Source organism: Poromitra crassiceps, assembly GCF_964638095.1.
Source record: "Poromitra crassiceps genome assembly, chromosome: 5".
Lineage (NCBI taxonomy): Eukaryota > Metazoa > Chordata > Actinopteri > Beryciformes > Melamphaidae > Poromitra > Poromitra crassiceps.
This window is the reverse complement of record NC_139642.1, coordinates 19371765-19395013: the sequence shown is the minus strand read 5'-3', so window position 1 is coordinate 19395013 and position 23249 is coordinate 19371765. Positions and strand designations below refer to the sequence as shown.

Genomic DNA, 23249 nt, shown 5'->3' with positions numbered 1-23249 from the left:
TGGATAGCTGGTTATCTAATGTTACACCAAGGTTCTTAACAGTATTTGACGGTAGTATGATGATGTTGTTGATAGTGATGGAGAGGTCAGAGAATGGACAGTCTTTCCGAGGGAGGAAGAGGAGCTCGGTTTTGTTGAGATTAAGTTTAAGATGATGGGCAGTCATCCAGGAGACAATGTCATTAAGGCAGGCGGCGAGACGTGACTGGATTAGGGTGTCGGAAGGGGGAAAAGAGAGGAAAAGTTGAGTGTCATCTGCATAGCTGTGGTAGGAGAAACCGTGGGAAGTGATTATGTGACCAAGGGACCTAACATATAGAAGGAACAGGAAGGGGCCGAGGACAGATCCCTGGGGGACACCCGTGTTCAGAGTGCAAGTTTTAGAGAGGGACCCACGCCAAAGAACCTGATAAGTGCGATTGGAGAGATAGGAGGTGAACCATGAGAGTGCAGAACCAGAAATACCGAGATCAGTGAGAGTGGAGAGAAGGATGTGATGATTAACCGTGTCAAAAGCAGCAGAAAGATCAAGAAGGACAAGGACAGAGGAGAGGGAGGAGGCTTTGGCTGTGTGGAGGGCATGGGTGACTGAGAGGAGGGCTGTTTCCGTGGAGTGAGCGGGCTTAAATCCAGATTGTAAGGGGTCCAGGAGGTTGTTTTGAGTGAGGTGAAGAGAGAGTTGTTGACATACTGCACGTTCTAGGGTTTTTGAGATGAAGGGGAGGAGAGAGACAGGGCGGTAATTATGGAGGGCGGTGTGGTCAAGGGAAGGTTTTTTAAGGAGGGGCTTGACTCTGGCTGTTTTCAGAGCGGCCGGGACAGTACCAGAGGACAGGGAGGAGTTGATGAAAGAAGTGAGGAAGGGGGATAAATCAGAGGAAATGGTTTGGAGAAGAGGGGAGGGGATGGGATCCAGGGGGCAGGTGGTGGCAGGATAGGACATAAGAAGTTTGAGGACATCATCGGGGGAGAGGGGAGAGAAGGAGGACAGGGTGGTGGCAGGGGGTAGAGAGTTATAGTTGCAGATGGGAGAGTTGTTGTTAGTGGCTGGGGGGGGGAAGGAGGAGGTGATGTCATCGATTTTTTTGGAAAAGAAAGTCATGAAGTCGTCAGCGGAGAGGGAGGAGGGGGGAGGAGGGGAGGGAGGGTTGAGTAGAGAGGAGAAAGTGGAGAATAATTTTCTGGGATTGGAGGCAGAGGACTGGATTTGGGAGATGAAGAAGGAAGATTTTGCAGAGGTGACAGCGGTGGTGAATTTCGATAGGATGAGGTGGTAAGCGGAGAGATCTGAAGGGTTGTGGGATTTATGCCATTTCCTTTCGGCTGCCCGAAGCTCTGCTCGATGGATACGCAGAGCCTCGGACAGCCAAGGCGCAGGGGGACAGGATCTGACAGGTTTAGAAGTGAGAGGACAGAGTGAGTCAAGGGCTGAGGAGAGGGAGGACAGAAGACTAGTAGCGGCAGCATCAGTGGATAGGGTAGAGAAGTGTTCGACTGAGGGGAGGAGAGAGAGGACAGCAGAAGAAAGGACTGAGGGTGAGAGTGTTTTTATGTTTCGACGGGTGGTAGTAGTATGAGTGGGTGGTGGGGGGGGTTTGGGGAGAGAGATGGGAAGGGAGAAGGTTATGAAGTGGTGGTCAGAGACAGGGAGAGGAGTGACTGTGAGGTTGGAGGTGCTGCAGGAACGTGTGAAGACCAGGTCGAGGAGGTTCCCGGCCTTGTGAGTGGGCGGAGAAGGAGAGAGGGAGAGGTCAAAAGAAGAGAAAAAGTTCAGAAAAAGAGGAGATTGAAGAGATGCTATAGGGACATTGAAATCCCCCAGAAGGACCAGGGGAGTGCCATCCTCGGGGAAGAGGGAGAGGAGAGCATCCAGCTCATCAAAGAAGGCAGCGAGCGGACCAGGTGGGCGGTAGAGGACAGTGATGATGAGTTTGATAGGAAGAGAAACAGAGACAGAGTGACATTCAAAAGAGGATAGTGAGAGGTGAGAAAGAGAAGTAATGGTGTAAGTGCATTTTAGTGAAATCAGAAGCCCAGTGCCTCCCCCACGGCCAGAAGCTCTGGGAGTGTGGGAGAATGAGAAGTCATCTGAGAGGGCAGCAGGAGTTGAGGTGTTTTCCGGGATAATCCACGTTTCTGTGAGGGCAAGGAAAAGAAGGGATTGGGAGAGGGCATGTGCGGAAATGATGTCTGTTTTGTTATTGGCGGATTGGCAGTTCCAGAGTCCAGCATAAACGGTGAAGGGTGAGTTGGAAGGTTGTGGAAATGAAAAATTATCAGAGTTACTACTGGCCAAGTTTGATTTTTGATTTTTTGAAATTATTTTTACTGGAGTGAGAAAAGGTCTAATGTTAATACGGACAGGGATGTTGGAAATGGATGTTCTTAATTCGCCAAGAGCTGTATTGTTTGCAGGTGTAATGGTGTCTGTTGTGATAACTGGTGGATGAGAGGAGAGTAATTGTCCTCCCGGTCGGTAGGGGGAGGTGACGAATTGGGGAGATGGCAATGGAGGTGTGTTGCCAGTAGACAGGGGGGAGGGCGGAGAAGAAGAGCTAGGCAAGACCGTAGAAGAAGAAACGCTAGGAGGTGACCAACAAAGTAGTGGTCATTTATTTGGGAGCGTCTGGACAGCGTAATGGATGTTAGTAGCCAACATACGAGTCCCTGCTTTGTTTGGGTGGAGGCCGTCGCGTCCAAACAGGGCTGGGTGGGTCCAAAACAAATCGAAATTGTGAATGAAATTGAAGTGACGGTTATTACATTCTGACTGAAGCCAGGTGTGGAGATTGAGGATGCGGCTAAACCTCATAGCTGACCGGCCTAGCGTGGGGATCGGGCCGGAGAAAAAGATGGACAGTCCGCTCTCTTTGAGCAGGGCGAAAAGATGAATGAAGTCAGACTGCATTTCTATGGATTGTTTTAGAGATCACCTCTCTAAAATGTCCGACTATAGTCAGACCTGGTTATACATATCCAGCATCAATAGAACATTAAATATATCCGATTTATTTTACCTAGAGGCTACCCATGACAATTCTGGACAACACGTGAAAAAATACAGTCGGGAGAGAGAAGAGGCGCTTGTGACTCGGCTCCAGGTTCGGCGTGCAAAAGGCGTGCGGTGTGATCACAAAAGCGTGTAACAGGTTCACGCCCAGCTCGGCGTAGGCGTGGGTTGAGGCAAGGCAAGGCGTAGGTTGTCTGTGTGAACGAAGCGTAAAGCATAGCTTTAAGCGTCGCTCTAGGCGTATGTGTGAACCCGCCGTAACACACTGCATTTTAGGACTGACTGACTCTTCTTCTTTTAATATCAGGTATATTGATATTTACAGACAGCCCATATTCTAATCAATAGAGTGATTATAGGACATCCTATATTCTAATCAATAGAGTGATTATAGATGTTTGTATACGGCCCATATGCTTAGTATAGATATTTACATGCTGCCCATGTGCCCATGAGCAATGGAGTTGCTATGTACGCCCATGTGCCCATGAGCAATGGAGAAGCTATGTACAGTCAGTGTGAGAAAAGTTAGATTCCCACCGAAAGGAGCCAACAGGACAAAGGCCTCCTCAATTTAGTATCTATTCTCCCACTGCTATGTGTACAAATGACATCCTCAGATGCAGCTGGCGGTGTTATCTCTAGAACGAAGCAAAGGGGAGAGCGTTCTCACGAAAATTACAAGGCTCCATTGTTTAAAAGTTTGAAGAATGTATATGTGTATAACTGTATTGTATTATATAATATACTCTTATGAACCTTCATTATGCAATTTGGTTAAGCTATAATATTTTTATGTAATGTTTTTCTGAGCAATAATGAAAATACAGTTTGATATATGCTTTGTGTTGTGGAGAAGAAATCTCTTGCATGCATGCATCTGTGTGTGGCAAATCCTAGTGCAGCGTAAACTCTGCATCCTTTGATCCCCCAACACTTGTTGTTGAGGTATGACAGGTCACTGCTGCTGAGACGATCGTTTTTGCCTAGAATAGATCTTCTGGAGCTAAACAACTTGGGTATCAGTATCTATGAGTTTATTCATTTGTTTCTGACTTGTACCATTTAATTCCATTGCATTTGATATAACCATTCATGTCTGCTAGTTTTAAATAAACGTGTGTCACCATGCACTTAAACTTGTCCACCTGTCTGTTGTCGGCTGTGTCCTTGTCCCTTATCTCGCTGTGTTTCCCTCCCATTCAACGGACACGCCTGGGTTCCTTGGAACAAAAACCCTAACAGGTATCATATGCAATCAGATGCAATCAGGCCCTGTTGGCCACCAGTCTATGTGCCTTATTGTTGTTTTTAGAATGTTTTCTTTTTACTGAGTTATTATTTTGTAGGACTGATAGTAGTGATTTTTAACACAGTATGTTTTTGGCACCGATAGCAATGATATTGATACCATCCACCTTGAACGTTGATGTGTGTGTGTGTGCATGTGCATGTGTGTGTGTGTACAGTATGCGTGTGTGTGTGCATGTGTGTTTACCGGCTTTTTTAACTGCTATTGCCCTCAATACAAGACTCTCTCTCTCTCTCTCTCTCTCTCTCTCTCTGAGATCGACAGGGGGAACTGGGGGCGGGGTCTAGGCTAACGCTTGGTTCTCACCAGAAGCATCTCCAAAGCAGCATGTCATGGAAGCATCGAGCAGGAGCCTTCCCATTCACACCAGAAGCGCTCTGTTTTGCTCATTGCTTTTGCTCATTTGTGGTTTATCAGAATTAGAATGACTTCCCAGAGGGGAAATTTAGTCATGCTGCAGTTGCTTACACTTGTGGGAAAAATATAGACATTGAAACATTATAAGAGGCATATGAACATAAAACAATAGAATAGGAGTTACTTAGCTATATACAATAAAGTCTTATTAATCATCTCGATCTGTCTTTCCATTCATTCATTCATTCCATTTATTGATCTCTATTGATCTATTTAATCTATGTTCAAGAAGACAGACACAAAAACTCACCTATGACCTCTAGAATAATATGTGGAGGTGGATCATGAAGAATGTAGTTTATGATTACTTCCAAATCATAGCGTCCGCGGTCTTGGTCAGTGAGGTCTTCGATAGTGAGCTCTGCACTGTCCCAGTCCAGGACTACCCTGTTTTTGAAGGTGCCATACTCCCACTGCTGGCTGCCATTAAACTCTACCACTTTGTTACCCTTATGTTTCCACAGAATGTGATCAACATTTTGGCAAGGGAGGTTTGGTGTCAATATGACCTTCTCTCCTTTGCGTCTGTATTGTACATCTGCATCTAGAAACAGAGACAGAGAAGGTGTACAGGTTCTCTCCAAAACATGTGGCATATGTTCTACAAAGTTTAATACATTTAAGAGACTTGGCATTTTCAATAAAATGCTGCTGGAATCTGTGCACATAAGTAAAACACAAGTCAAATGAAAATGCATAGGTGGCAGCAGGTGCACTGCTGTTATCCCTCAAACCACCTGTGCTCTTGGAAGGGAATATTTGAATAGAGAGGAAGACGTATCACACACTGAAGACGGCGGAAGCGGACACGTTGTATTTTAATGACTCTAGTCTAGCCTATTAAATTAAAGGACTTTTACATTTTTCTAAGCTCCTTGAGTGGCTGGACATGGATGTTTTATGCCTTTTTGCTCATATGCATTCAATTATGCGTTGGAGTCTTTTCTAGTCCATCTCTAAAAACAACTTGTATTGTATTATCTTGTATTCCTATAATCAATAGTATCCTTCAGCATAGCAAATATATAATCTGGGCTGCGCGGGCTGGCCGCACGCAGCTCAGTTGCTGCATGGCCTCGCCTGCTCTATTGGCATGCGCAGCACACATTCACCTGCTCTAATGGCTTGCGCAGTGCACAATTGCTCAACTTGGCATCACTGATGACATCACTGTCACTGATGTCACAATGCCTATGACATCACCAATGATGTCACTGATGACAGTTACCAAGTGTGTCTTGGCCATCAAGTATCCGCACGTAAATCCACCAGTCTCACAGCATGCCTAACAGTATGAACAACTCAGAAATGGGTTTAGCGGATAAGGTTCCACCGATCAAGGAGCAAGACCCTGAGGTGCCAGTTTCCCCGCCGGCCGCTTCAGCTGACGCACCAGGCGGTCAGCTGAAGTGGCCAACACAGAAGACCTTGAGGCCCAACCTGTGGGTGTCCTACCTCAACTACAGGTCGGGATGGTAGGCCTTTCCCTCGCCGAGTCTGAGCCTGGTCCTCAGCAGCAGTCTAAATGCAGGTCTAAGCGTCGACGTTCGGGTCCTGCTCAACCCTGGGACTGTTATCGGGCCTTGGAGGAATTCGGTTCTCCTGCCGGCCTTTTGCCTAGGCCGCCATCCCCCGGGGAAGAGCCCCCTGTGGCTCTGCCTTCGGAGACGGCGGCCCCTGCAGTTCCTTTGGATCCTTCTTCCAAGTTTGGGGCCCCACCTTCGGAGCCCGCGGAGTTTGAGGTGTTGTGTCAGGAGAACAGTTCTTGTTGGTCCCCACTGAACTGTAACATTGACCCTTTTGATGGTCTCCAGTCTCCCATGTTTGGATCGTGCCCCGGGGGATGGCCGACTCCAGAGGATCCACCGGAGTCTGCAGAATTTCTGGTCTCATTGGACGCTGGCCCGGCCACTAATAATACAGGCAAATACAATAAGTGGCCCTGCCGCTTCGCTGGCCCGGCCACTAATAAATAAGCTTTATTTGTATAGCACCTTTCATACATAGAATGCAGCTCAAAATGCTGGACAAGACACACTTGGTAACTGAAGTCTCGATAACTAGGAACGCTGAAGCACTTGATAGCTGAGTCTGCAAGGTTCGAAAGTTGGGAACTGTTGCAGAAGGTTGTCGCGAGATGAATCTATGAACAACTGCAGAGGACCTGCAGAGCATAAATGGGCAGATGAATGTGTACAGGATTTAAAAAAAAGGGCTACAGCAACTGGATCGAGTTTTATATCCACAATATTCTGAAGTGTGCCGTTATTACTAATCTCAAACTAGTAATGATGTTGTAATTATCCACTACTGTCTGATGTGAACCAAAGTGCCCTTCTGGGACATGTATTAAACTGATTGATTGATTGATTGATTGATTCAAGGAAGTGCAGCAGATTGTCTAAATTGTAAACTGCTTTACACCCTCGCACCACTGAGCGACCTTATACATCTGGCGCTGTGGAGCAGTTGAACCCGAAATGACGCAGCCGAAGAAGGCTGTGTTTGACCTTAAACTTAGGCACTGGCATGTGAATACATGTGAAACTACGCAATATTTGGGAATACCATGGCATCAAAATAACAATATTGTGTCGGAGGTGACACCTCTGACAACTTTAGTAGCGCTAACATTGACGTTAGCGTTAGCACCTTCGCTAGCTAGGTTAGCATGACAGTGGTGAGCTCAAACTAGTGTTCATTTTGTCATCTATTTTTAAATTTAGTCGTAGTCTTAGTCCTGTGTCAAATGTCCTTGTTAGTTTTTATCATATTTAGTCAACCTCATCCTCTTTTTGTTTAGTCAAGTTTTAGTCGACTAAAAGTTTGAGTATTTTAGTCTCGTCTTAGTCAATGAAACTAAAAGTCTGAACATTTTAGTCTCGTCTTAGTCTTGGGGGAACAAGCCAAGGTAGTCGACTAAAATTTTTCGTCATAGTTTTCGTCGACGAAATTAACACTAGCTCAAACACTAGCTAACGCTAGCGTCAATGTTAGTGCTACTAAAGTTGTCAGAGGTGTCACCTCCGACACAATATTGTTATTTTGATGCCATGGTATTCACAAATATTGCGTAGTTTCACATGTATTCACATGCCAGTGCCTAAGTTTAAGGTCAAACACAGCCTTCTTCGGCTGCGTCATTTCGGGTTCAACTGCTCCACAGCGCCAGATGTATCAGCTCGGTGCTCAGTGGTGCGAGGGTGTAAAGCAGTTTACAATTTTAGACCATCGGCTGTGCTTCCTTCAATATCGTGGATATAAGACTCGATCCAGTTGTTGTTGACCGAGCTGTAAATAAGGTCTATGGCACCCATCTTGGATTTGAGGTCAAATCTGACTTCCCTCCACATCTGAAAATTACCCTCATGGTATTCACTCGATATGTGAGAGATGTCATGTTTCTTTCAAAACGTGTACAATTCTTGTATTAATGGGAGCTTATCTGCTGTACTAATAAGAACTAGTGTGGACTCACCCACGGTGAGCAGGATGTGTGTCTGTAGCATCAGCTTCCCGGTGTATTCATCGTAGAGCTCGAGGGTGTAGTTCCCGCTGTTGTGACCGTGCGCCGCGCGCAGCAGCAGCGAGCCGTTCGGCTGCAGCTCCAAGCGGCCCCTGAAGTCCTCGGTGACGTTGTTTTGGACGGTGACGGGCTTGTCACCCAGCTTCCACCTGAAGTCATACTTCTCCTCAGACCGCCGCTGGACCTTCTCCCCCAGCTCAAAGCTCAGCAGGACAGACTTGCCGCTTTGCACACTTATCCTGCTGCGTTCCTCAGAGGCTGCTGTGCTGGGCCAGAGACAGAAGCCATGTTCAGAATGGTTCACTCACTCACTCACTTACTCACTCACTCACTAGTCTCGCTGGCCAGCCTCCCCTCCCTACCGAGAGAGGAGTCTGGCGCCACGGAAACAGGCAACTGGGATAAGCCCTCCCCTGCTCTACAGCTGCTCCCCATTGAAGCGACTGTTTCGGTGGCAGCCGGATGTCCGCTCCCGGCTTATTACAAACTCTGTCATTGGCTCCGACCATGTCAATCAGACGCAGAGCGGCTTCCGCTCCCTCCTCCCTGTGTGTCGCAGAAACCTACACGGTAGCTCGTTGCTACACGCTGAAAACGGCAAGTTGGATTGTTGGAAACTATTTTCCAAGGGCACTGCCGCTAAGCGCCGCCCATCGCAATCCCACTATGGAGACCTGCGGTGCCAGACTCCTCGGACGGTAGGGAGAGGAGGCTGGCCAGCGAGTCTTCTCACTCACTCACTCACTCACTAGTCAATCCCCATGGCATGTAGTGTTGATCATAATAGTGAACTGGAATGATCAAAACGTTTCGGACACTAGCTCACTCTTCTTCTCCTTTGATAAACACAACAGCATTGCAGTGGTATATGGGAGAAAAATGCACTGCATTGTGGGTATTTTATAGTGGACTATATAGTGAATCAAATATTGGAAATATTATATATAATTATAGCTGCTGCGCAGCAATGGGTCGTGGCCGGGCAAGTCTCAAGGCTTTGAGCTAGAGGTCTTCGCGTATGCCCGACCCTCCGAATACCCGAGGTTCTGACCCGGACCCGGCCGGGTCTGGGTCCATTCAAAAGAAGTGCCTCCGGGTCTGGGTCGGTTCCGGTAGCGATTGTCACGGGTCTCGGGGCTCTGACAGTGAAATGCCGGGTCCAATAAGACCCGAGTGGACCCGGCGATCAGCGCTGATCACGAGAGAAACGCATCAAAACAGCACACGTAAGGCTTGTTGTCACAAACTGCAAGTAAATCCATAGAGAAAATAACTAGCAAAGAGCGTTCCCATCTGCAATGAAAATTATTTCCTCGTTTACATGAGGCGCATGTGACCACCACATGCGTACACATGCGCACACATGCGCCTCAGGCAAACGAGGAAGTGATTTTCGTTGCAGAGAGGTAACCCTCTTGCTGGCTCCTCTCGCTATGGATTTAATTGAAGATGACTGTTTCCCGTACTTTTGGATTATTATTCGATGATCGCATGGTAAGTACACAAGTCACAACATGTATGTGATTATTTCTAGCGCTGTTGTGTGTGTTTTTGGGCGAAGGAACGGCGGTAGCATAGAGAGACTGCCACTGTACTATCTAACTAGCGTTAGGCAGCATCAACCAGGTGAGAATGCTATAACGTTAAGATGCACAACGTTTAATTTGATATACAACTTGTAGCAGTTAACAAGCAACTTTGACGTCGACACCACTAGTCTCTGCCTTGGTATTTCTCGGATCTGTACGGGGCCGGGTCTCAGATTTGTAATAATAGACGGGTCCACTCCGGGTCCGGGTCCGACATTTATCGGTTCTGAACGGGGCCGGGTCTCAGATGTTTAATAATAGACGGGTCCATTACGGGTTCGGGCACAAATTCCCAGGGTCCATTAGGGTCCGGGTCCGTGATTTTGGACCCATGAAGACCTCTACTTTGAGCTATTATGACATCACAATTGCTCGAGTGACATCAGTGATGGCATCCCAATTGCTTGACTGACTGATGACATCACAAATACAACCTAATTGCCATAGGTAATTAAGGCAATTAGGCTATACACGGGGCCAGAATTAAACGTTTTGATGCACTGTGGGCTCAATTTTTGACCGATCGAAAATCTGTTTTGATACTTTTGTGTAGGACAGTCTAACGATGCAGATGCTTAAAGGCCCAATCCGTCAAAACTCACTATTACCGACGCCGGTGGCCGTTAGTGTAACTGCAGGCAGCGTGTGAACGAGCTGACGCGCGGGCACCATACTCGCACGCGCACAAGCAGTTGCCTGGCAACAGCAGAGCTGTTCGTTGCTTTGTAACGTTAACTCATAAAAGTCACTTGAAAACGGCAACCTGGACAATTTATCGGTCAGATCAGCCTCGAGATGCCCAGGAAGGATTCTGGATTAATTAGGGGATGTTATTGTGGCATGTTTGGTCGTGTTTTGGCTTGCGTTGGCTGCGGGCAAGTCGATACTCATGTTAGCACAAGCCAGGAAATAGCCTGCTCCCCCTGTATGTACGGTACCCTGTAATGCCTTTGATCAAACTGAACAATCAAACAATGTTTCATAAGCATAACAGTAACGTTAGGCATATTTACGACTGTTAAATTCATTATCCACACAAGACGGTAACGTTATTAGTGGGGCTGGTGGTAATTTCTATAAATGTAAATTAATATTAGTTAGCCGCGATTAGCATCAAGCTAACGTTACTAGTATGCAGCCAACAGCCAACTGCAGTCAGAGCCTGCTGGCTGCGGGAAGTGGATACTCATGTTAGCAGAAGCCAGGAAATAGCCTGCTCCCCCTGTATGTACGGTACCGTCCAAACTGAACAGTCAAACAATGTACCGTAAGCATAACAGACAGTAGGCTAACGTTAGGCATATTTCCGACTGTTAAAAGAAGTGCCTCCGGGTCTGGGTCGGTTCCGGTAGCGATTGTCACGGGTCTCGGGGCTCTGACAGTGAAATGCCGGGTCCAATAAGACCCGAGTGGACCCGGCGATCAGCGCTGATCACGAGAGAAACGCATCAAAACAGCACACGTAAGGCTTGTTGTCACAAACTGCAAGTAAATCCATAGAGAAAATAACTAGCAAAGAGCGTTCCCATCTGCAATGAAAATTATTTCCTCGTTTACATGAGGCGCATGTGACCACCACATGCGTACACATGCGCACACATGCGCCTCAGGCAAACGAGGAAGTGATTTTCGTTGCAGAGAGGTAACCCTCTTGCTGGCTCCTCTCGCTATGGATTTAATTGAAGATGACTGTTTCCCAGAATGTTTGTAAGCATAACAGACAGTAGGCTAACGTTAGGCATATTTCCGACTGTTAGATTAATTATCAACACAAGACAGTAACGTTACTAGTGGGGCTGGTGGTAATTTCTATAAATATAGCTAAATCTATTAGTTAGCCGCGTATAGCATCAAGCTAACATTCAGGCAGACTCACCACCGCAGCTAAATGCAGTCAAACAATAATGTTCCATGACCATAAGCATAACGGTAGTAACGTTAGGGTTGCATTACTTCACACAAGACGGTAATGTTAGCAGAGTTTCTGACCAGGTGGTCAGATACTTGTACTACGGAGTGACAGTAAAAATCTTGAATCTTGAAAATCCATTAGCAAGCAGCTAACGTTATCTGGTAAAAACCACATTACAGTAGCTACAAGCAGCAAGTTCCCCTTCATGAACCGAAAACACAGTCCTGACTCTAGTTTCCCCCCGATGTCGGTCACATTGCTGCTGTCTGGCCAGACGGGCTTCATTAGATAAATATTTATTTATTTAGTCTGGACTTTTTCTGGAGTCTGTGTTGTTTCCTTTAGCTAGCAGCTAGCGACGAGCGTAATGTTAAAAGCTACTTCAGCTATTTCCTGTTAGCGTCTAGGATAAGAGCACAAGCTCGTGAACGCGCGAGACGTCACATCCTCTAGCTGTGGCGGGAGATGCTATCCACTTTGAAACGGCGGTTTTTCCATATATCTTCTGAACGGCTGGTCGGAGAGAAACGCCCCTGGTCGCCATTTTTAAGTTACGTCAAGGCGCATTCACTCAGTGCCAATAATAAACACTTTGTGCACATTTATTTCTTGCCAAAACCAACGGAATGGGCCTTTAAGTTTGGTGTCGTTTGAAGAAAAAATGTGGGAGGAGTAGGGTTTAATTAGTTTTACAGTTTTTGCAGTTTTGCGGTCTTTAGACTTCATAATTGGCCATAGGCTGCATTGTACAAAAGTTTCTCCTCATTTGGGCGCACATTTCGGTGAAAGTTGCAAAGCCGTAGCACGTATGCCTGATTTTCTATGAATTTTCAAATTTGAAACTTTAGACAGTCGCTGTAGTGCCACCGTTAGGACTACTGGCCCCAAATTTGCGTCAGACGTTTGGCATGGGACTGGACCTTTGTGCAAAGTTTGGTTAGTTTTCATGCATGGGAAGTCGAACTTCCCGGGAGAAGAAGTTTTGTAGCTGTACCTCGTATGGTTTCTGAGATACAGCTAATTTAATGTGTTATTTTTGTGAACATCATTCTCTCTACCCAACATGCAACACTCCTGCTCAGAGATACTCTTAAGCTATATTTATCTGGTCAAATCACACTAGATTCCTGCTTCCAGTACACTTTTTGCATGTGTTTTTTAACAGAGAAGAGCTGCAGCTGCTCAAAAGATAATGTAAAATTTATGAGAGTGAGACCATGAGTGATATAATACAGGTATAGGTATGTCTGAAGTCTATATAATAGCGTGCGGGCGTGTGTCAAGTGTCAATACAAGAAGGAAGGTTGGCCATAATGACAATGAATCAGCACTTCCTGCCGCCCTTCAAAATAAAACAATTTAGAAGGTACAGGTACTGAATGCTGCTATAGCGCCCCCTAAAGGCAAAATGACACAATATTTCTCCTATAGGCTCAGAGTACATCCTTCCACACCTGGACCAAGGTTGGTTAGGATCGCACGTTGTGTTCCAGATTTATGGCGATTCTTGTGAAATAGAAGTTTGGAAGTCGATTATATCGCAACGGTGCGCTTTTTTCAAATACCACGAAACAGTGTTGTGCAGGACACTCATCACAAAGCTCAGTAAGTACAATGATCCTAACTGGTCAATCACATTCCCTTGTATGTTTTATGGATCATTCTCATGCAGTTATTACCGTAGTTCTCCAGCATACAGATGGGAGATTGAAGGGTTGGCCCTCTGGTGCGGTCAGAACAACCTAGCTAGTGGACTACAGGAGTCCCCCAGCACTACCCCCCCCCCCCCCTCGACATACTCCCCCTCAACTGCAGCACAGTCCAGGAATTGAGTGGGGGGGGGGGGTCCTTATTCCAAGCGTTGTCTGGGGGGAGGCCCACAGTCTCAGACTTTGAAAACCCCTGTTGTAGTCTCATATCTAGTCTTGTATATGGGCGACTAAAGTTTAATTATCCACCTTTTTTTATAACGATGCGACACACGAGAAAACTGCCTCAGAAATGTAAAGTTTACCCATCTTTCTTTGTTACCACTACACTGCTCCACAGGAAATAAAGAGCTGCTCAACGTTTATGATTGGTGGTCATTTAACATAAGCCAAGTAACGTTAAACTTCCTTTTTTATATATTTCCCTGTCATGATAACATCCAATTCCAAAATCATTCTATGAGAAACATATGTGATATATTTTCACTGAGAAGGACAAGACACCGGATCCTCTCTCCCCAAAATCTACCCCCCCCCCCTTTTACACCCGGGTGTAAATCGAGTATATAGCCACATTGTCTATTTACACCCAGGTGCAAATAGCACCAGCCTAACTTTAATCCAGTGCCAGTGAAACACAGAGACACAACAGGCCATGCCTTCTTCTGTGTCTGACGTGCCCAGAGGCGGACTGGGATCATAATTCAGGCCAGGCATTAGATACCAAGCAGGCCAGGCCGATGCGGGCCGTAGCGCGGGCTGTTTTTTGGGCCGTTTGAAGCCCAATTTGGGCCGTTTGAAGCCCAATTTGGGTTGTTTGAACACGATGATACATGTTATATTTGTTCACTAATAGAAACATCAACATTGCCAGGCCAGCCCCCCTGGTCAGACAATTAGCCTAACGTTGGCCACAGTACTAGCAAACAGGCTGGGCTGTGGCAGCCCCATTGTGGCAGCAGAGCAGCGCTCACTCACCTCAATTATGCATAACTTTAAACCCTTATCAAATGTAAACGGGTGAGTTATCAAATATATTTCCCCCCCAGACATGTTGTGAAAAGGTGAAATCAGCTATATAGAACAAAACCGTGTTAATGACCAGGCTGTAAATCGTTCAGTTAGAAGTTGGGCATTTAAACAGGAACAACGGGACTACTGAGCCCTGCCTCAAGTGGCCATTTGAGGAATTACAGCAAGACTTCCATGTCCTCAGGGGAAAGGGGGTGGGGTTGCTCCTTGGTGCAGCCACTTTTATAAACTTTGGCTGGGAGGGGCCTAGGCACGAGAGATGGGCGGGCTGGGTTTGGTGACGTCACTGATCAAGCTACGTCACTGATGAAGAGCTCAGCCAATAGAAAGGGAGGAAAATTGGAGTCTACAGCTGGCCTTTTTTAGTGTCCTCTAGAGAGAGAGTGGCATCAGCGGAGGGCCAAAATGCGAGACTCATTAGCCAATGAACAGCCCGGAATGGGTCTCACGCTACTTTTGCATGCTAAAATAAAGCTGATAATGTACAATTTGATTCAAGGGGGGAAAAACCCTTTCAGAGTACAACACAAACTGTCTATTTTGCTGCAACTCGACAGTGCTGCTTAATCCAAGACCTTACTTCCTGGAACTCTTGAGAGTAAAAAACTGGTCCATTAGTGAATGAAGATGTCGGGACTCTTCTATCTACACGGCTCTGGCCTTTTTGGTTTGTATGGAACTGCATGGGTATGTGAAAAGAGAAGAGGAATTACTCAGATTTACAGTAAATGTCAGGACTTTGACCTGGATTCTTCAAGAACACAGCTAATTTACAATATATTGATTTTCAGCAGAAAAAAGTGGAAAAAGTGTTGAATATCTCTTTAAACTAGAGCTCACCATTGTAAATCTTAGCTTGGGAGGCCCAGGTGCGAAAGCAGATTTTAACCCCTAGAGGGCACTCTCGCTGTATGAAAATTATACAGTGTGCTACTCTCAAACTTGGAGATTTAGCCAAGAATCTTTCAGAAAAACTTCTCAAAAGCCATGTTTGTTTAAAGCTGAAAGAAATGCATTTTAGGGTTTCATTACCCTTTAAAGATGACATGAGTATGAAACACTGAAGACCAGGGACTACAGATGCAAATTAGCTCTTAGCTATCTCTGCTGCAATATGTTTATTGTGTACTGTCCCTGCTCAAATAAACAATAAAGATAAAGACAGAGTTTTGGCCTGTCACATGTGACTGGTGGAGGGGGTGGCTGCAGCAAGGCCCTGTCAGAGGCCCCTGTCACAGCTTTAGCAAAGAGATACCTGCGGTGCTGGTCAAAGTACAGATATAAATCTTATGATCATATTCAGACAGTGATATGGAGATTTACAATGGTGAGTATTATTATTATTATTATTATTTTACCAGTGGGGGGGGGACACGCAAAATCCACCTTGGTGCACCGCTGCTGAATGCATATAGAGGAAACACTGGTATTGAACCCTGGGAACATTGAGCCCTGCATGGGAATATTGATACGCTCCCAAATCCATGTATACTTGCAAGCAAAAGCAATGCCAGTGTATTTTGCTGTACTGAAACCTGGGTAGACTCTCTTCCATCAGAGACACTGAAGTGGAAATGGAAATTTTGGAATCATTAACATGAGCACACACACACACACACACACACACACACACACGCACGCACACACGCACGCACACACACAGAGAGAGAGAGAGAGAGAGAGAGAGAGAGGGGCAATTGCCTACTGCATACCCTCTTTACATTAATTTGATAGCATCCAGCCGCCCCGCGGGCCCCGGGTTGCAAAACGAGTTGATCAAAAGATATAGCTTCGTTAGCTTGAATCTGATTGGCTGACGCAGTGCACAGACTACCTGTCGAAAGATCAAGACGTCAGACCACTTGTGCGGTTAATCTCACAAAGGAGAGAGAGAGAGAGAGAGAAAGAGTAGAGTATGCTGGTTAAACCCAATGTGTCTGTGGGTTGCTGGCAAGCATGCACATCCAGTGGCAGAAACATAAATCGGCGCCCGTGCATACACGCACACACTCGATCACGCATGCACGCACACACACACACACACACACACACACAAACACACACACACACGCACACGCACACAGACACACGCATACATACACACACACACAGACACACGCATACACACGCACGCACACACACACACAGACGCACGCATATAAACACACAGACACACGCATACACACACACACACACACACACACACACACACACACACACACACACAGATCTCTGACTCAGAGCCTCTCACACTAGCCCCCTGCTGGCCCGTTCCCGAGACGATCAAGTCCTCCCCCACCTCCTAATTGATGATTTAAAAACCAGGCCCTACAGTACCCAGCCATCGGGTCAGGTAGCAGACCTCTATTTCACACATGATCATTACAGAGTCCTACCTGAACAGCTCAGCAACATGACCAGCATCAGCCTGATGGGGTCCATATCCAGTCTGTCTGTCGGTGCCTCGTCTTACCTCGCTTTCCTCTGCATCCTTTATCTCCTCATCTCATCAGCTTTGCGTGCTTTCTCTCTGATGTCATCAGTCCCTGCTCATTGGCTGGCTGCACTGACAGGAAGCTGCTAGCAGAAACCACAGAGACGTCCTGTAGCTTCATGATGTGAGATTAAAGAATCTAATCTAAAGAATCTAATCTAATCTAATGATGTCTCCAACATCTAAAGTCCACCGGCCATCATTCAGTTTGATTTAGAGCCACAGTTTCAGTCAGGATTGCCATTGCCATTTCTATCACTTTAGTTTCGTAACTTTAATTAATTTAATTTAATTTGGGTTTAGGCAACTAAAGGGTTATGGTTGCCTAAACCCAACCAAGTTGTTTTACTCCTAACCTTAGCCAGGCTGTTGGGGTTAAAAACTGTTAAAACGGGGTTAAAATCTAGGCTCAAACCAGCTCTCTACCGACGACAAAGTTGGAAGTCAGTAATGCTTCAGGTCCACCAATCCCACCGCTTCCCCCTAAAGTGCTGCCGGCTTACTTGATTGTTGCACTTTGCTGTGGCTTTCAGCCATTGTGGGAGTTCTGCTGGACAACCCGGTTCGTCCGAAACTAAAAAGTATAGTGATGCCCTGGGACTTGGTAAAACTCAGAGACCGGTGATAACTGTCACCACACGGTCAAAATTAGATCCACGAGGAACTATAATAATGAGTCTTTATTGTACCAGCTAGGAAAATTGGACTTGTCACGTGTTCTCAAAATGACATCTGCAGCCGAAGCCTGGTGTTATTTTAAATTAATGTTTTTAAGGGCTATTAATCAGCTGGCCCCTGTTATCAGTCAGGTTCAAAACTAGATCAGAGCCAGTGGGCAACAGAATTAGGGAATGTATGAAGCCAGTCGTGAAATTCCATTAATTCGAAAAGTCCGCAGGGGGGCGCACGTCAGGTCCGGAAGTGACGACACGTACATTGGCTCCAATGTAAAAATGAGCCGACTTCTCTCTCGTTCTGTGTCTTAAATAAACATTTTCCGAATGAGCTTATGGTCTGAATAAACAATTTCAAGTCTTTTTCATGCTCCCCTGGGCTCCGTTTTCTAAATTATGGTCCCATTTCGAGTAAAAGAGCCGATAAAAATTATAACTTTGGGGGCGGGATTTTCTTTGATTTACACCAGCCACAGGAAATCAGATGATCCCAACCAGTTGCCAAGGCAGGCTAGCTAGCTAGCTAGCAACGTAGCCAGAGATAAAAGTAAAATAACAGAAACAGCGTTACCCTTATGATATTTTAATGATGTTAGTAGACACACGTAACAGTATAGATCCCCGTGATGAGGTATGTTGATCAAAAGAACACCTAAAACGCTATATCGAAATCGGGTTTTAGTGGACGGGCAGCTCTGAAGTTGGGGCTTCAGAGCTGATCTGCGGCTAGCTAGCTAGCAACAGTATAGAGCCCCCGAGGTCTGTTGATCAAAAGAATACCTAACGCTATATCGTTATGTAATGTGACTTGTGACATGATCACCACATTTCAATAAATATAACGTTTTTGCACATTTGAATGCTGCTGGTCGTTTGTGTAACGCTGTATATATTGGACATTTAAAGCTGATACACAATTGTGTTGAGGTAATTCCGCAAAGCTCAGTTAAAAATATAACGTGTAACACCAATGGAAGGATGGGTAACATTAGCTAACGTCATCCAGGCTATAAACGTAAGGCTATTATGAAACGCTGATTCAGACGTTACAATAATATGACATAATATGAGCCAGTTAGCCTAGCTAGAGAGAGTAATTTCAGACCACCAGATATCACCATATTTCATTTCAATAAATATAAAGCATTCGTTGATTGAAGCAGACTCAGACTGCTGGTCGGTTAAGTTTCTCCGTCGTCCAATCCTTGGTTTGTGTTCACTCGACATCAACAATCTTATACATGATAATATACAACAAGGCTATCTTTGTTGACAATGTTTATTGACAAAAGCATTAAAACAAGCAAATATAACAATATTCTCCGGTCACTGGCAGATAGCTACAATTGTTCAAAGCAAATCTCTCATGTCAGCATTTGGCTTGTGTGTTATTGCAATTTCCTATGTTGAAACAACTGATCAGCAGTAACGTGTATAGTTAATCTCAGGAGAACAGAATATTATAGCTTTGATCATCAGAAATCATGATCCTCTGTTGTGTGTCCCATCTGGTACTGGACAGCAGCTACCCCCTGGAAGAAACGAATTAGACACTGTTAATCACTGTATAACGTTAACGTTTGCTTACCCAACACTACGTGCGATTGGTAAATACTGTAAATGCAGAGGTGGATAAACTATCCAGAGGAGTTGAACCCCCAGCTTGTTCCCCCTCATCTAACGTTAGCTAGATATATAACGCTAGCTGGTAGATCATATGAGTATGCTTTGAGTCTGCCTCATCTCAAAGAGGTAACCTAGGTAAACAGAACTGCGTTTGTTTTCTGTCTACGTCCGAATCTGTGCAGCATGCAATACTGTTTAACGTTGTATAACGTTAACTTATGCTACTCTAGTCTAACGTCCTCCTGTAATGACAAATGGACATGTAGCTAGCGTTAATGTCATGCTATGCAATTAGCGTTACGTTAGAAAATAAGATTACCTCGATTTTGTGGAAGATGCAAGCGGCAGGCTGGTGACGCAGCGCGAGGTCTGGAGGAAATAATACTCTGGTTTTTCTTCGGGCTATTGTATTCACTGTGACAGCAATGGAGCAAGGCTAGCAATAGCAACTAACGTTAACAACATTTGTTAGCCAAGCTAACGGCTAGCAGGGAAAATAACATGAACAAGATGGATGCCGTGGCGGAGGAAACCCTTCCCCGAGTCCCGTCCACGCTCACGCCCTTTCCTGTTTTCCCGGCTCCAGGTTTGAACAGATTTCCCACAATGCAACAGGAAAATCCATTCATCCAATCAAACGAAATCAAACAATATCGGGAAGTGAGCTTCATTTTGCCGTGTCAAAAACATATAGCTAAGGTGGTCCAGATATTATGTACAGTCTATGATCAGAGCCCTGGATTAATGCAGCAATCATTGAAGCCATTATGGCCAGAAATGACAGTCTGCGGGAAAAAAATAAAAATAATTATGAATCATCTTTCGGCTTTCGGTGACACGTTCACTGCCAATGACGTGTTTTTACGTCAAACAAAATCCAACCGTTCACTGCCAATGACGTGTTTTTACGTCAAAAAAATAGATTTTTTTTTTTTGACGGTGGGACGTTGATCTAACCCTTTTACGTCTCCTATACCAGAATTGGAGGTATTGAATGTGTATAATCTATTTTACCGACCCACTGAGTGGCGACATGTCTCTCCACAGTAGAAGAGGCGAGCCAAAACTGGAGGGAAAAGCGCGAGGAAGCCGTTCTCATACTGTAAAATTGATGGCGAAAACGCTTTCACTTTCGCGCTGATGCACAGCGGTGGCAACGGTGGCGGGTTCCAAGAATAGACTGGATGCACACTTTGAAACACGCACCATAAATAAGCCCAGAATCGCAAGAGCTTCATCAGAGGTCTCAACCGGACCGCCAAGAAACGAGCGAAACCCATCCAGCGAGCCCCATCCAGACTGCCAGGCAGCAGCCAGGCTGCAGCAACTCGTTTGTCACAGACCCGCTGCAGAGCCAAGGAGGGCGGAGGAGAACGCCCACGGAGGGAGGATTTGGAAGCAGAGGGGGGTTTCCTGCTGTTATGGAGGAAATTACTGTTCAAAACTATTGTTTAGATGTCTGACGTCTTACTGATGCCAAAAATGAATGGTTAAAGTGACTGTTCTATCGAATTTCACAAAAAGCCGTTTATCTCAGAATAATTTTTCTGACGCTGAAACCATGCTGTATTCAACTGCTAATGCTTACATAACTACTAACTCTACAAACTAACTCTTTTAGACAGAGAAAGCACACATTCTATTAGTTCTTTTGAGATATTGTGTGTTCACAAAATCTTAGCAGAAAAGAATCCTCGGGTCTTGAAAGATGAGCCAGAATCCTCAAAAAAACATCTCTGGCAGAACCTACCTACAGTAAAAAAAAAATGGCTGGCAGTGAATGTGTTAACAGAAACTGCTACTAATGACCACCATGGATTTGGAAAGAATTTTTTTTTTTTTTTTTTTTTTGGGTGGGCTGAGACTATTTTTGGAAGCCCACCCAAAAAAGGCCTAGAACCGCCCCTGCTTAGGACCCTTTGAAGTTTGTAAAGACATGCAGGTTTGAAAAAAGAAATTGCATTAGTAACAAAGTACAGTGTTGCTAAAGTTGAAGCACTTGTGCGAGGACAGTGGGTTAATCTTTGTCGTTTTCTGAGGTGAAGATGTAATGAGAAAACATTATTTGGGGAGAAAAGCGAAGACACTATAATAGTTTACAAAAGTCGAAATAGTTATTGGGTGTGGTATACACACTGGAGCTGCAGGAGTCCTGCACCTCCCTTCATGACGGGTGAGGTGGAGAGGCTGAGGGCAGAGACCTGCACCTCCCTTCATGACGGATGAGGTGGAGAGGCTGAGGCCAGATACCTGCACCTCCCTTCATGACGGGTGAGGTGGAGAGGCTGAGGCCAGAGACCTGCACCTCCCTTCATGACGGATGAGGTGGAGAGGCTGAGGACAGAGACCTGCACCTCCCTTCATGACGGGTGAGGTGGAGAGGCTGAGGCCAGAGACCTGCACCTCCCTTCATGACGGATGAGGTGGAGAGGCTGAGGCCAGAGACCTGCACCTCCCTTCATGACGGGTGAGGTGGAGAGGCTGAGGCCAGAGACCTGCACCTCCCTTCATGACGGGTGAGGTGAAGAGGCTGAGGCCAGAGACCTGCACCTCCCTTCATGACGAGTGAGGCAGAGAAGGCTGAGGCCAGAGACCTGCACCTCCCTTCATGACGGGTGAGGTGGAGAGGCTGAGGCCAGAGACCTGCACCTCCCTTCATGACGGGTGAGGTGGAGAGGCTGAGGCCAGAGACCTGCACCTCCCTTCATGATGGGTGAGGTGGAGAGGCTGAGGCCAGAGTCCTGCACCTCCCTTCATGACGGGTGAGGTGAAGAGGCTGAGGCCAGAGACCTGCACCTCCCTTCATGACGAGTGAGGCAGAGAAGGCTGAGGCCAGAGACCTGCACCTCCCTTCATGACGGGTGAGGTGGAGAGGCTGAGGCCAGAGACCTGCACCTCCCTTCATGACGGGTGAGGTGGAGAGGCTGACGCCAGAGACCTGCACCTCCCTTCATGACGGGTGAGGCAGAGAAGGCTGAGGCCAGAGACCTGCACCTCCCTTCATGACGGGTGAGGTGGAGAGGCTGAGGCCAGATACCTGCACCTCCCTTCATGACGGGTGAGGTGGAGAGGCTGAGGCCAGAGACCTGCACCTCCCTTCATGACGGGTGAGGTGGAGAGGCTGAGGCCAGAGACCTGCACCTCCCTTCATGACGGGTGAGGTGGAGAGACTGAGGCCAGAGACCTGCACCTCCCTTCATGACGGGTGAGGTGAAGAGGCTGAGGCCAGAGACCTGCACCTCCCTTCATGACGAGTGAGGCAGAGAAGGCTGAGGCCAGAGACCTGCGCCTCCCTTCATGACGGGTGAGGTGGAGAGGCTGACGCCAGAGACCTGCGCCTCCCTTCATGACGGGTGAGGTGGAGAGGCTGAGGCCAGAGACCTGCACCTCCCTTCATGATGAGGTGGAGAGACTGAGGCCAGAGACCTGCACCTCCCTTCATGACGGGTGAGGTGGAGAGGCTGACGCCAGAGACCTGCACCTCCCTTCATGACGGGTGAGGTGGAGAGGCTGAGGCCAGAGACCTGCACCTCCCTTCATGACGGGTGAGGTGGAGAGGCTGAGGCCAGAGACCTGCACCTCCCTTCATGACAGGTGAGGTGGAGAGGCTGAGGCCAGAGACCTGCACCTCCCTTCATGATGGGTGAGGTGGAGAGGCTGAGGCCAGAGACCTGCACCTCCCTTCATGACGGGTGAGGTGGAGAGGCTGAGGCCAGAGACCTGCACCTCCCTTCATGACGGGTGAGGCGGAGAAGGCTGAGGCCAGAGACCTGCACCTCCCTTCATGACGGGTGAGGTGGAGAGGCTGAGGCCAGAGACCTGCACCTCCCTTCATGACGGGTGAGGCGGAGAGGCTGAGGCCAGAGTCCTGCACCTCCCTTCATGACGGGTGAGGTGGAGAGGCTGAGGCCAGAGACCTGCACCTCCCTTCATGACGGGTGAGGTGGA

The 23249-nt window shown here is 46.7% G+C and overlaps 1 protein-coding gene across 1 annotated transcript in view; it reads right to left on the bottom strand.

Moving 5' to 3' along the window:
• LOC310776364 (uncharacterized protein) overlaps window positions 1–16997 on the bottom strand; it is a gene marked incomplete at its 3' end in the record, with an annotated part of 53889 nt that extends 36892 nt beyond the window's left edge. Inside the window, exons 1-3 of the mRNA XM_083636560.1 lie at window positions 16904–16997; window positions 8218–8526; window positions 4990–5283 (exon numbers count right to left, since the gene is read on the bottom strand). Of these exons, the coding sequence (XP_083492686.1) occupies window positions 4990–5283; window positions 8218–8526; window positions 16904–16949 (649 nt within the window). The 5' untranslated portion in view covers window positions 16950–16997. The remainder of the gene's footprint in view (window positions 1–4989; window positions 5284–8217; window positions 8527–16903) is intronic.
• Between the last annotated feature and the right edge of the window lie 6252 nt (window positions 16998–23249).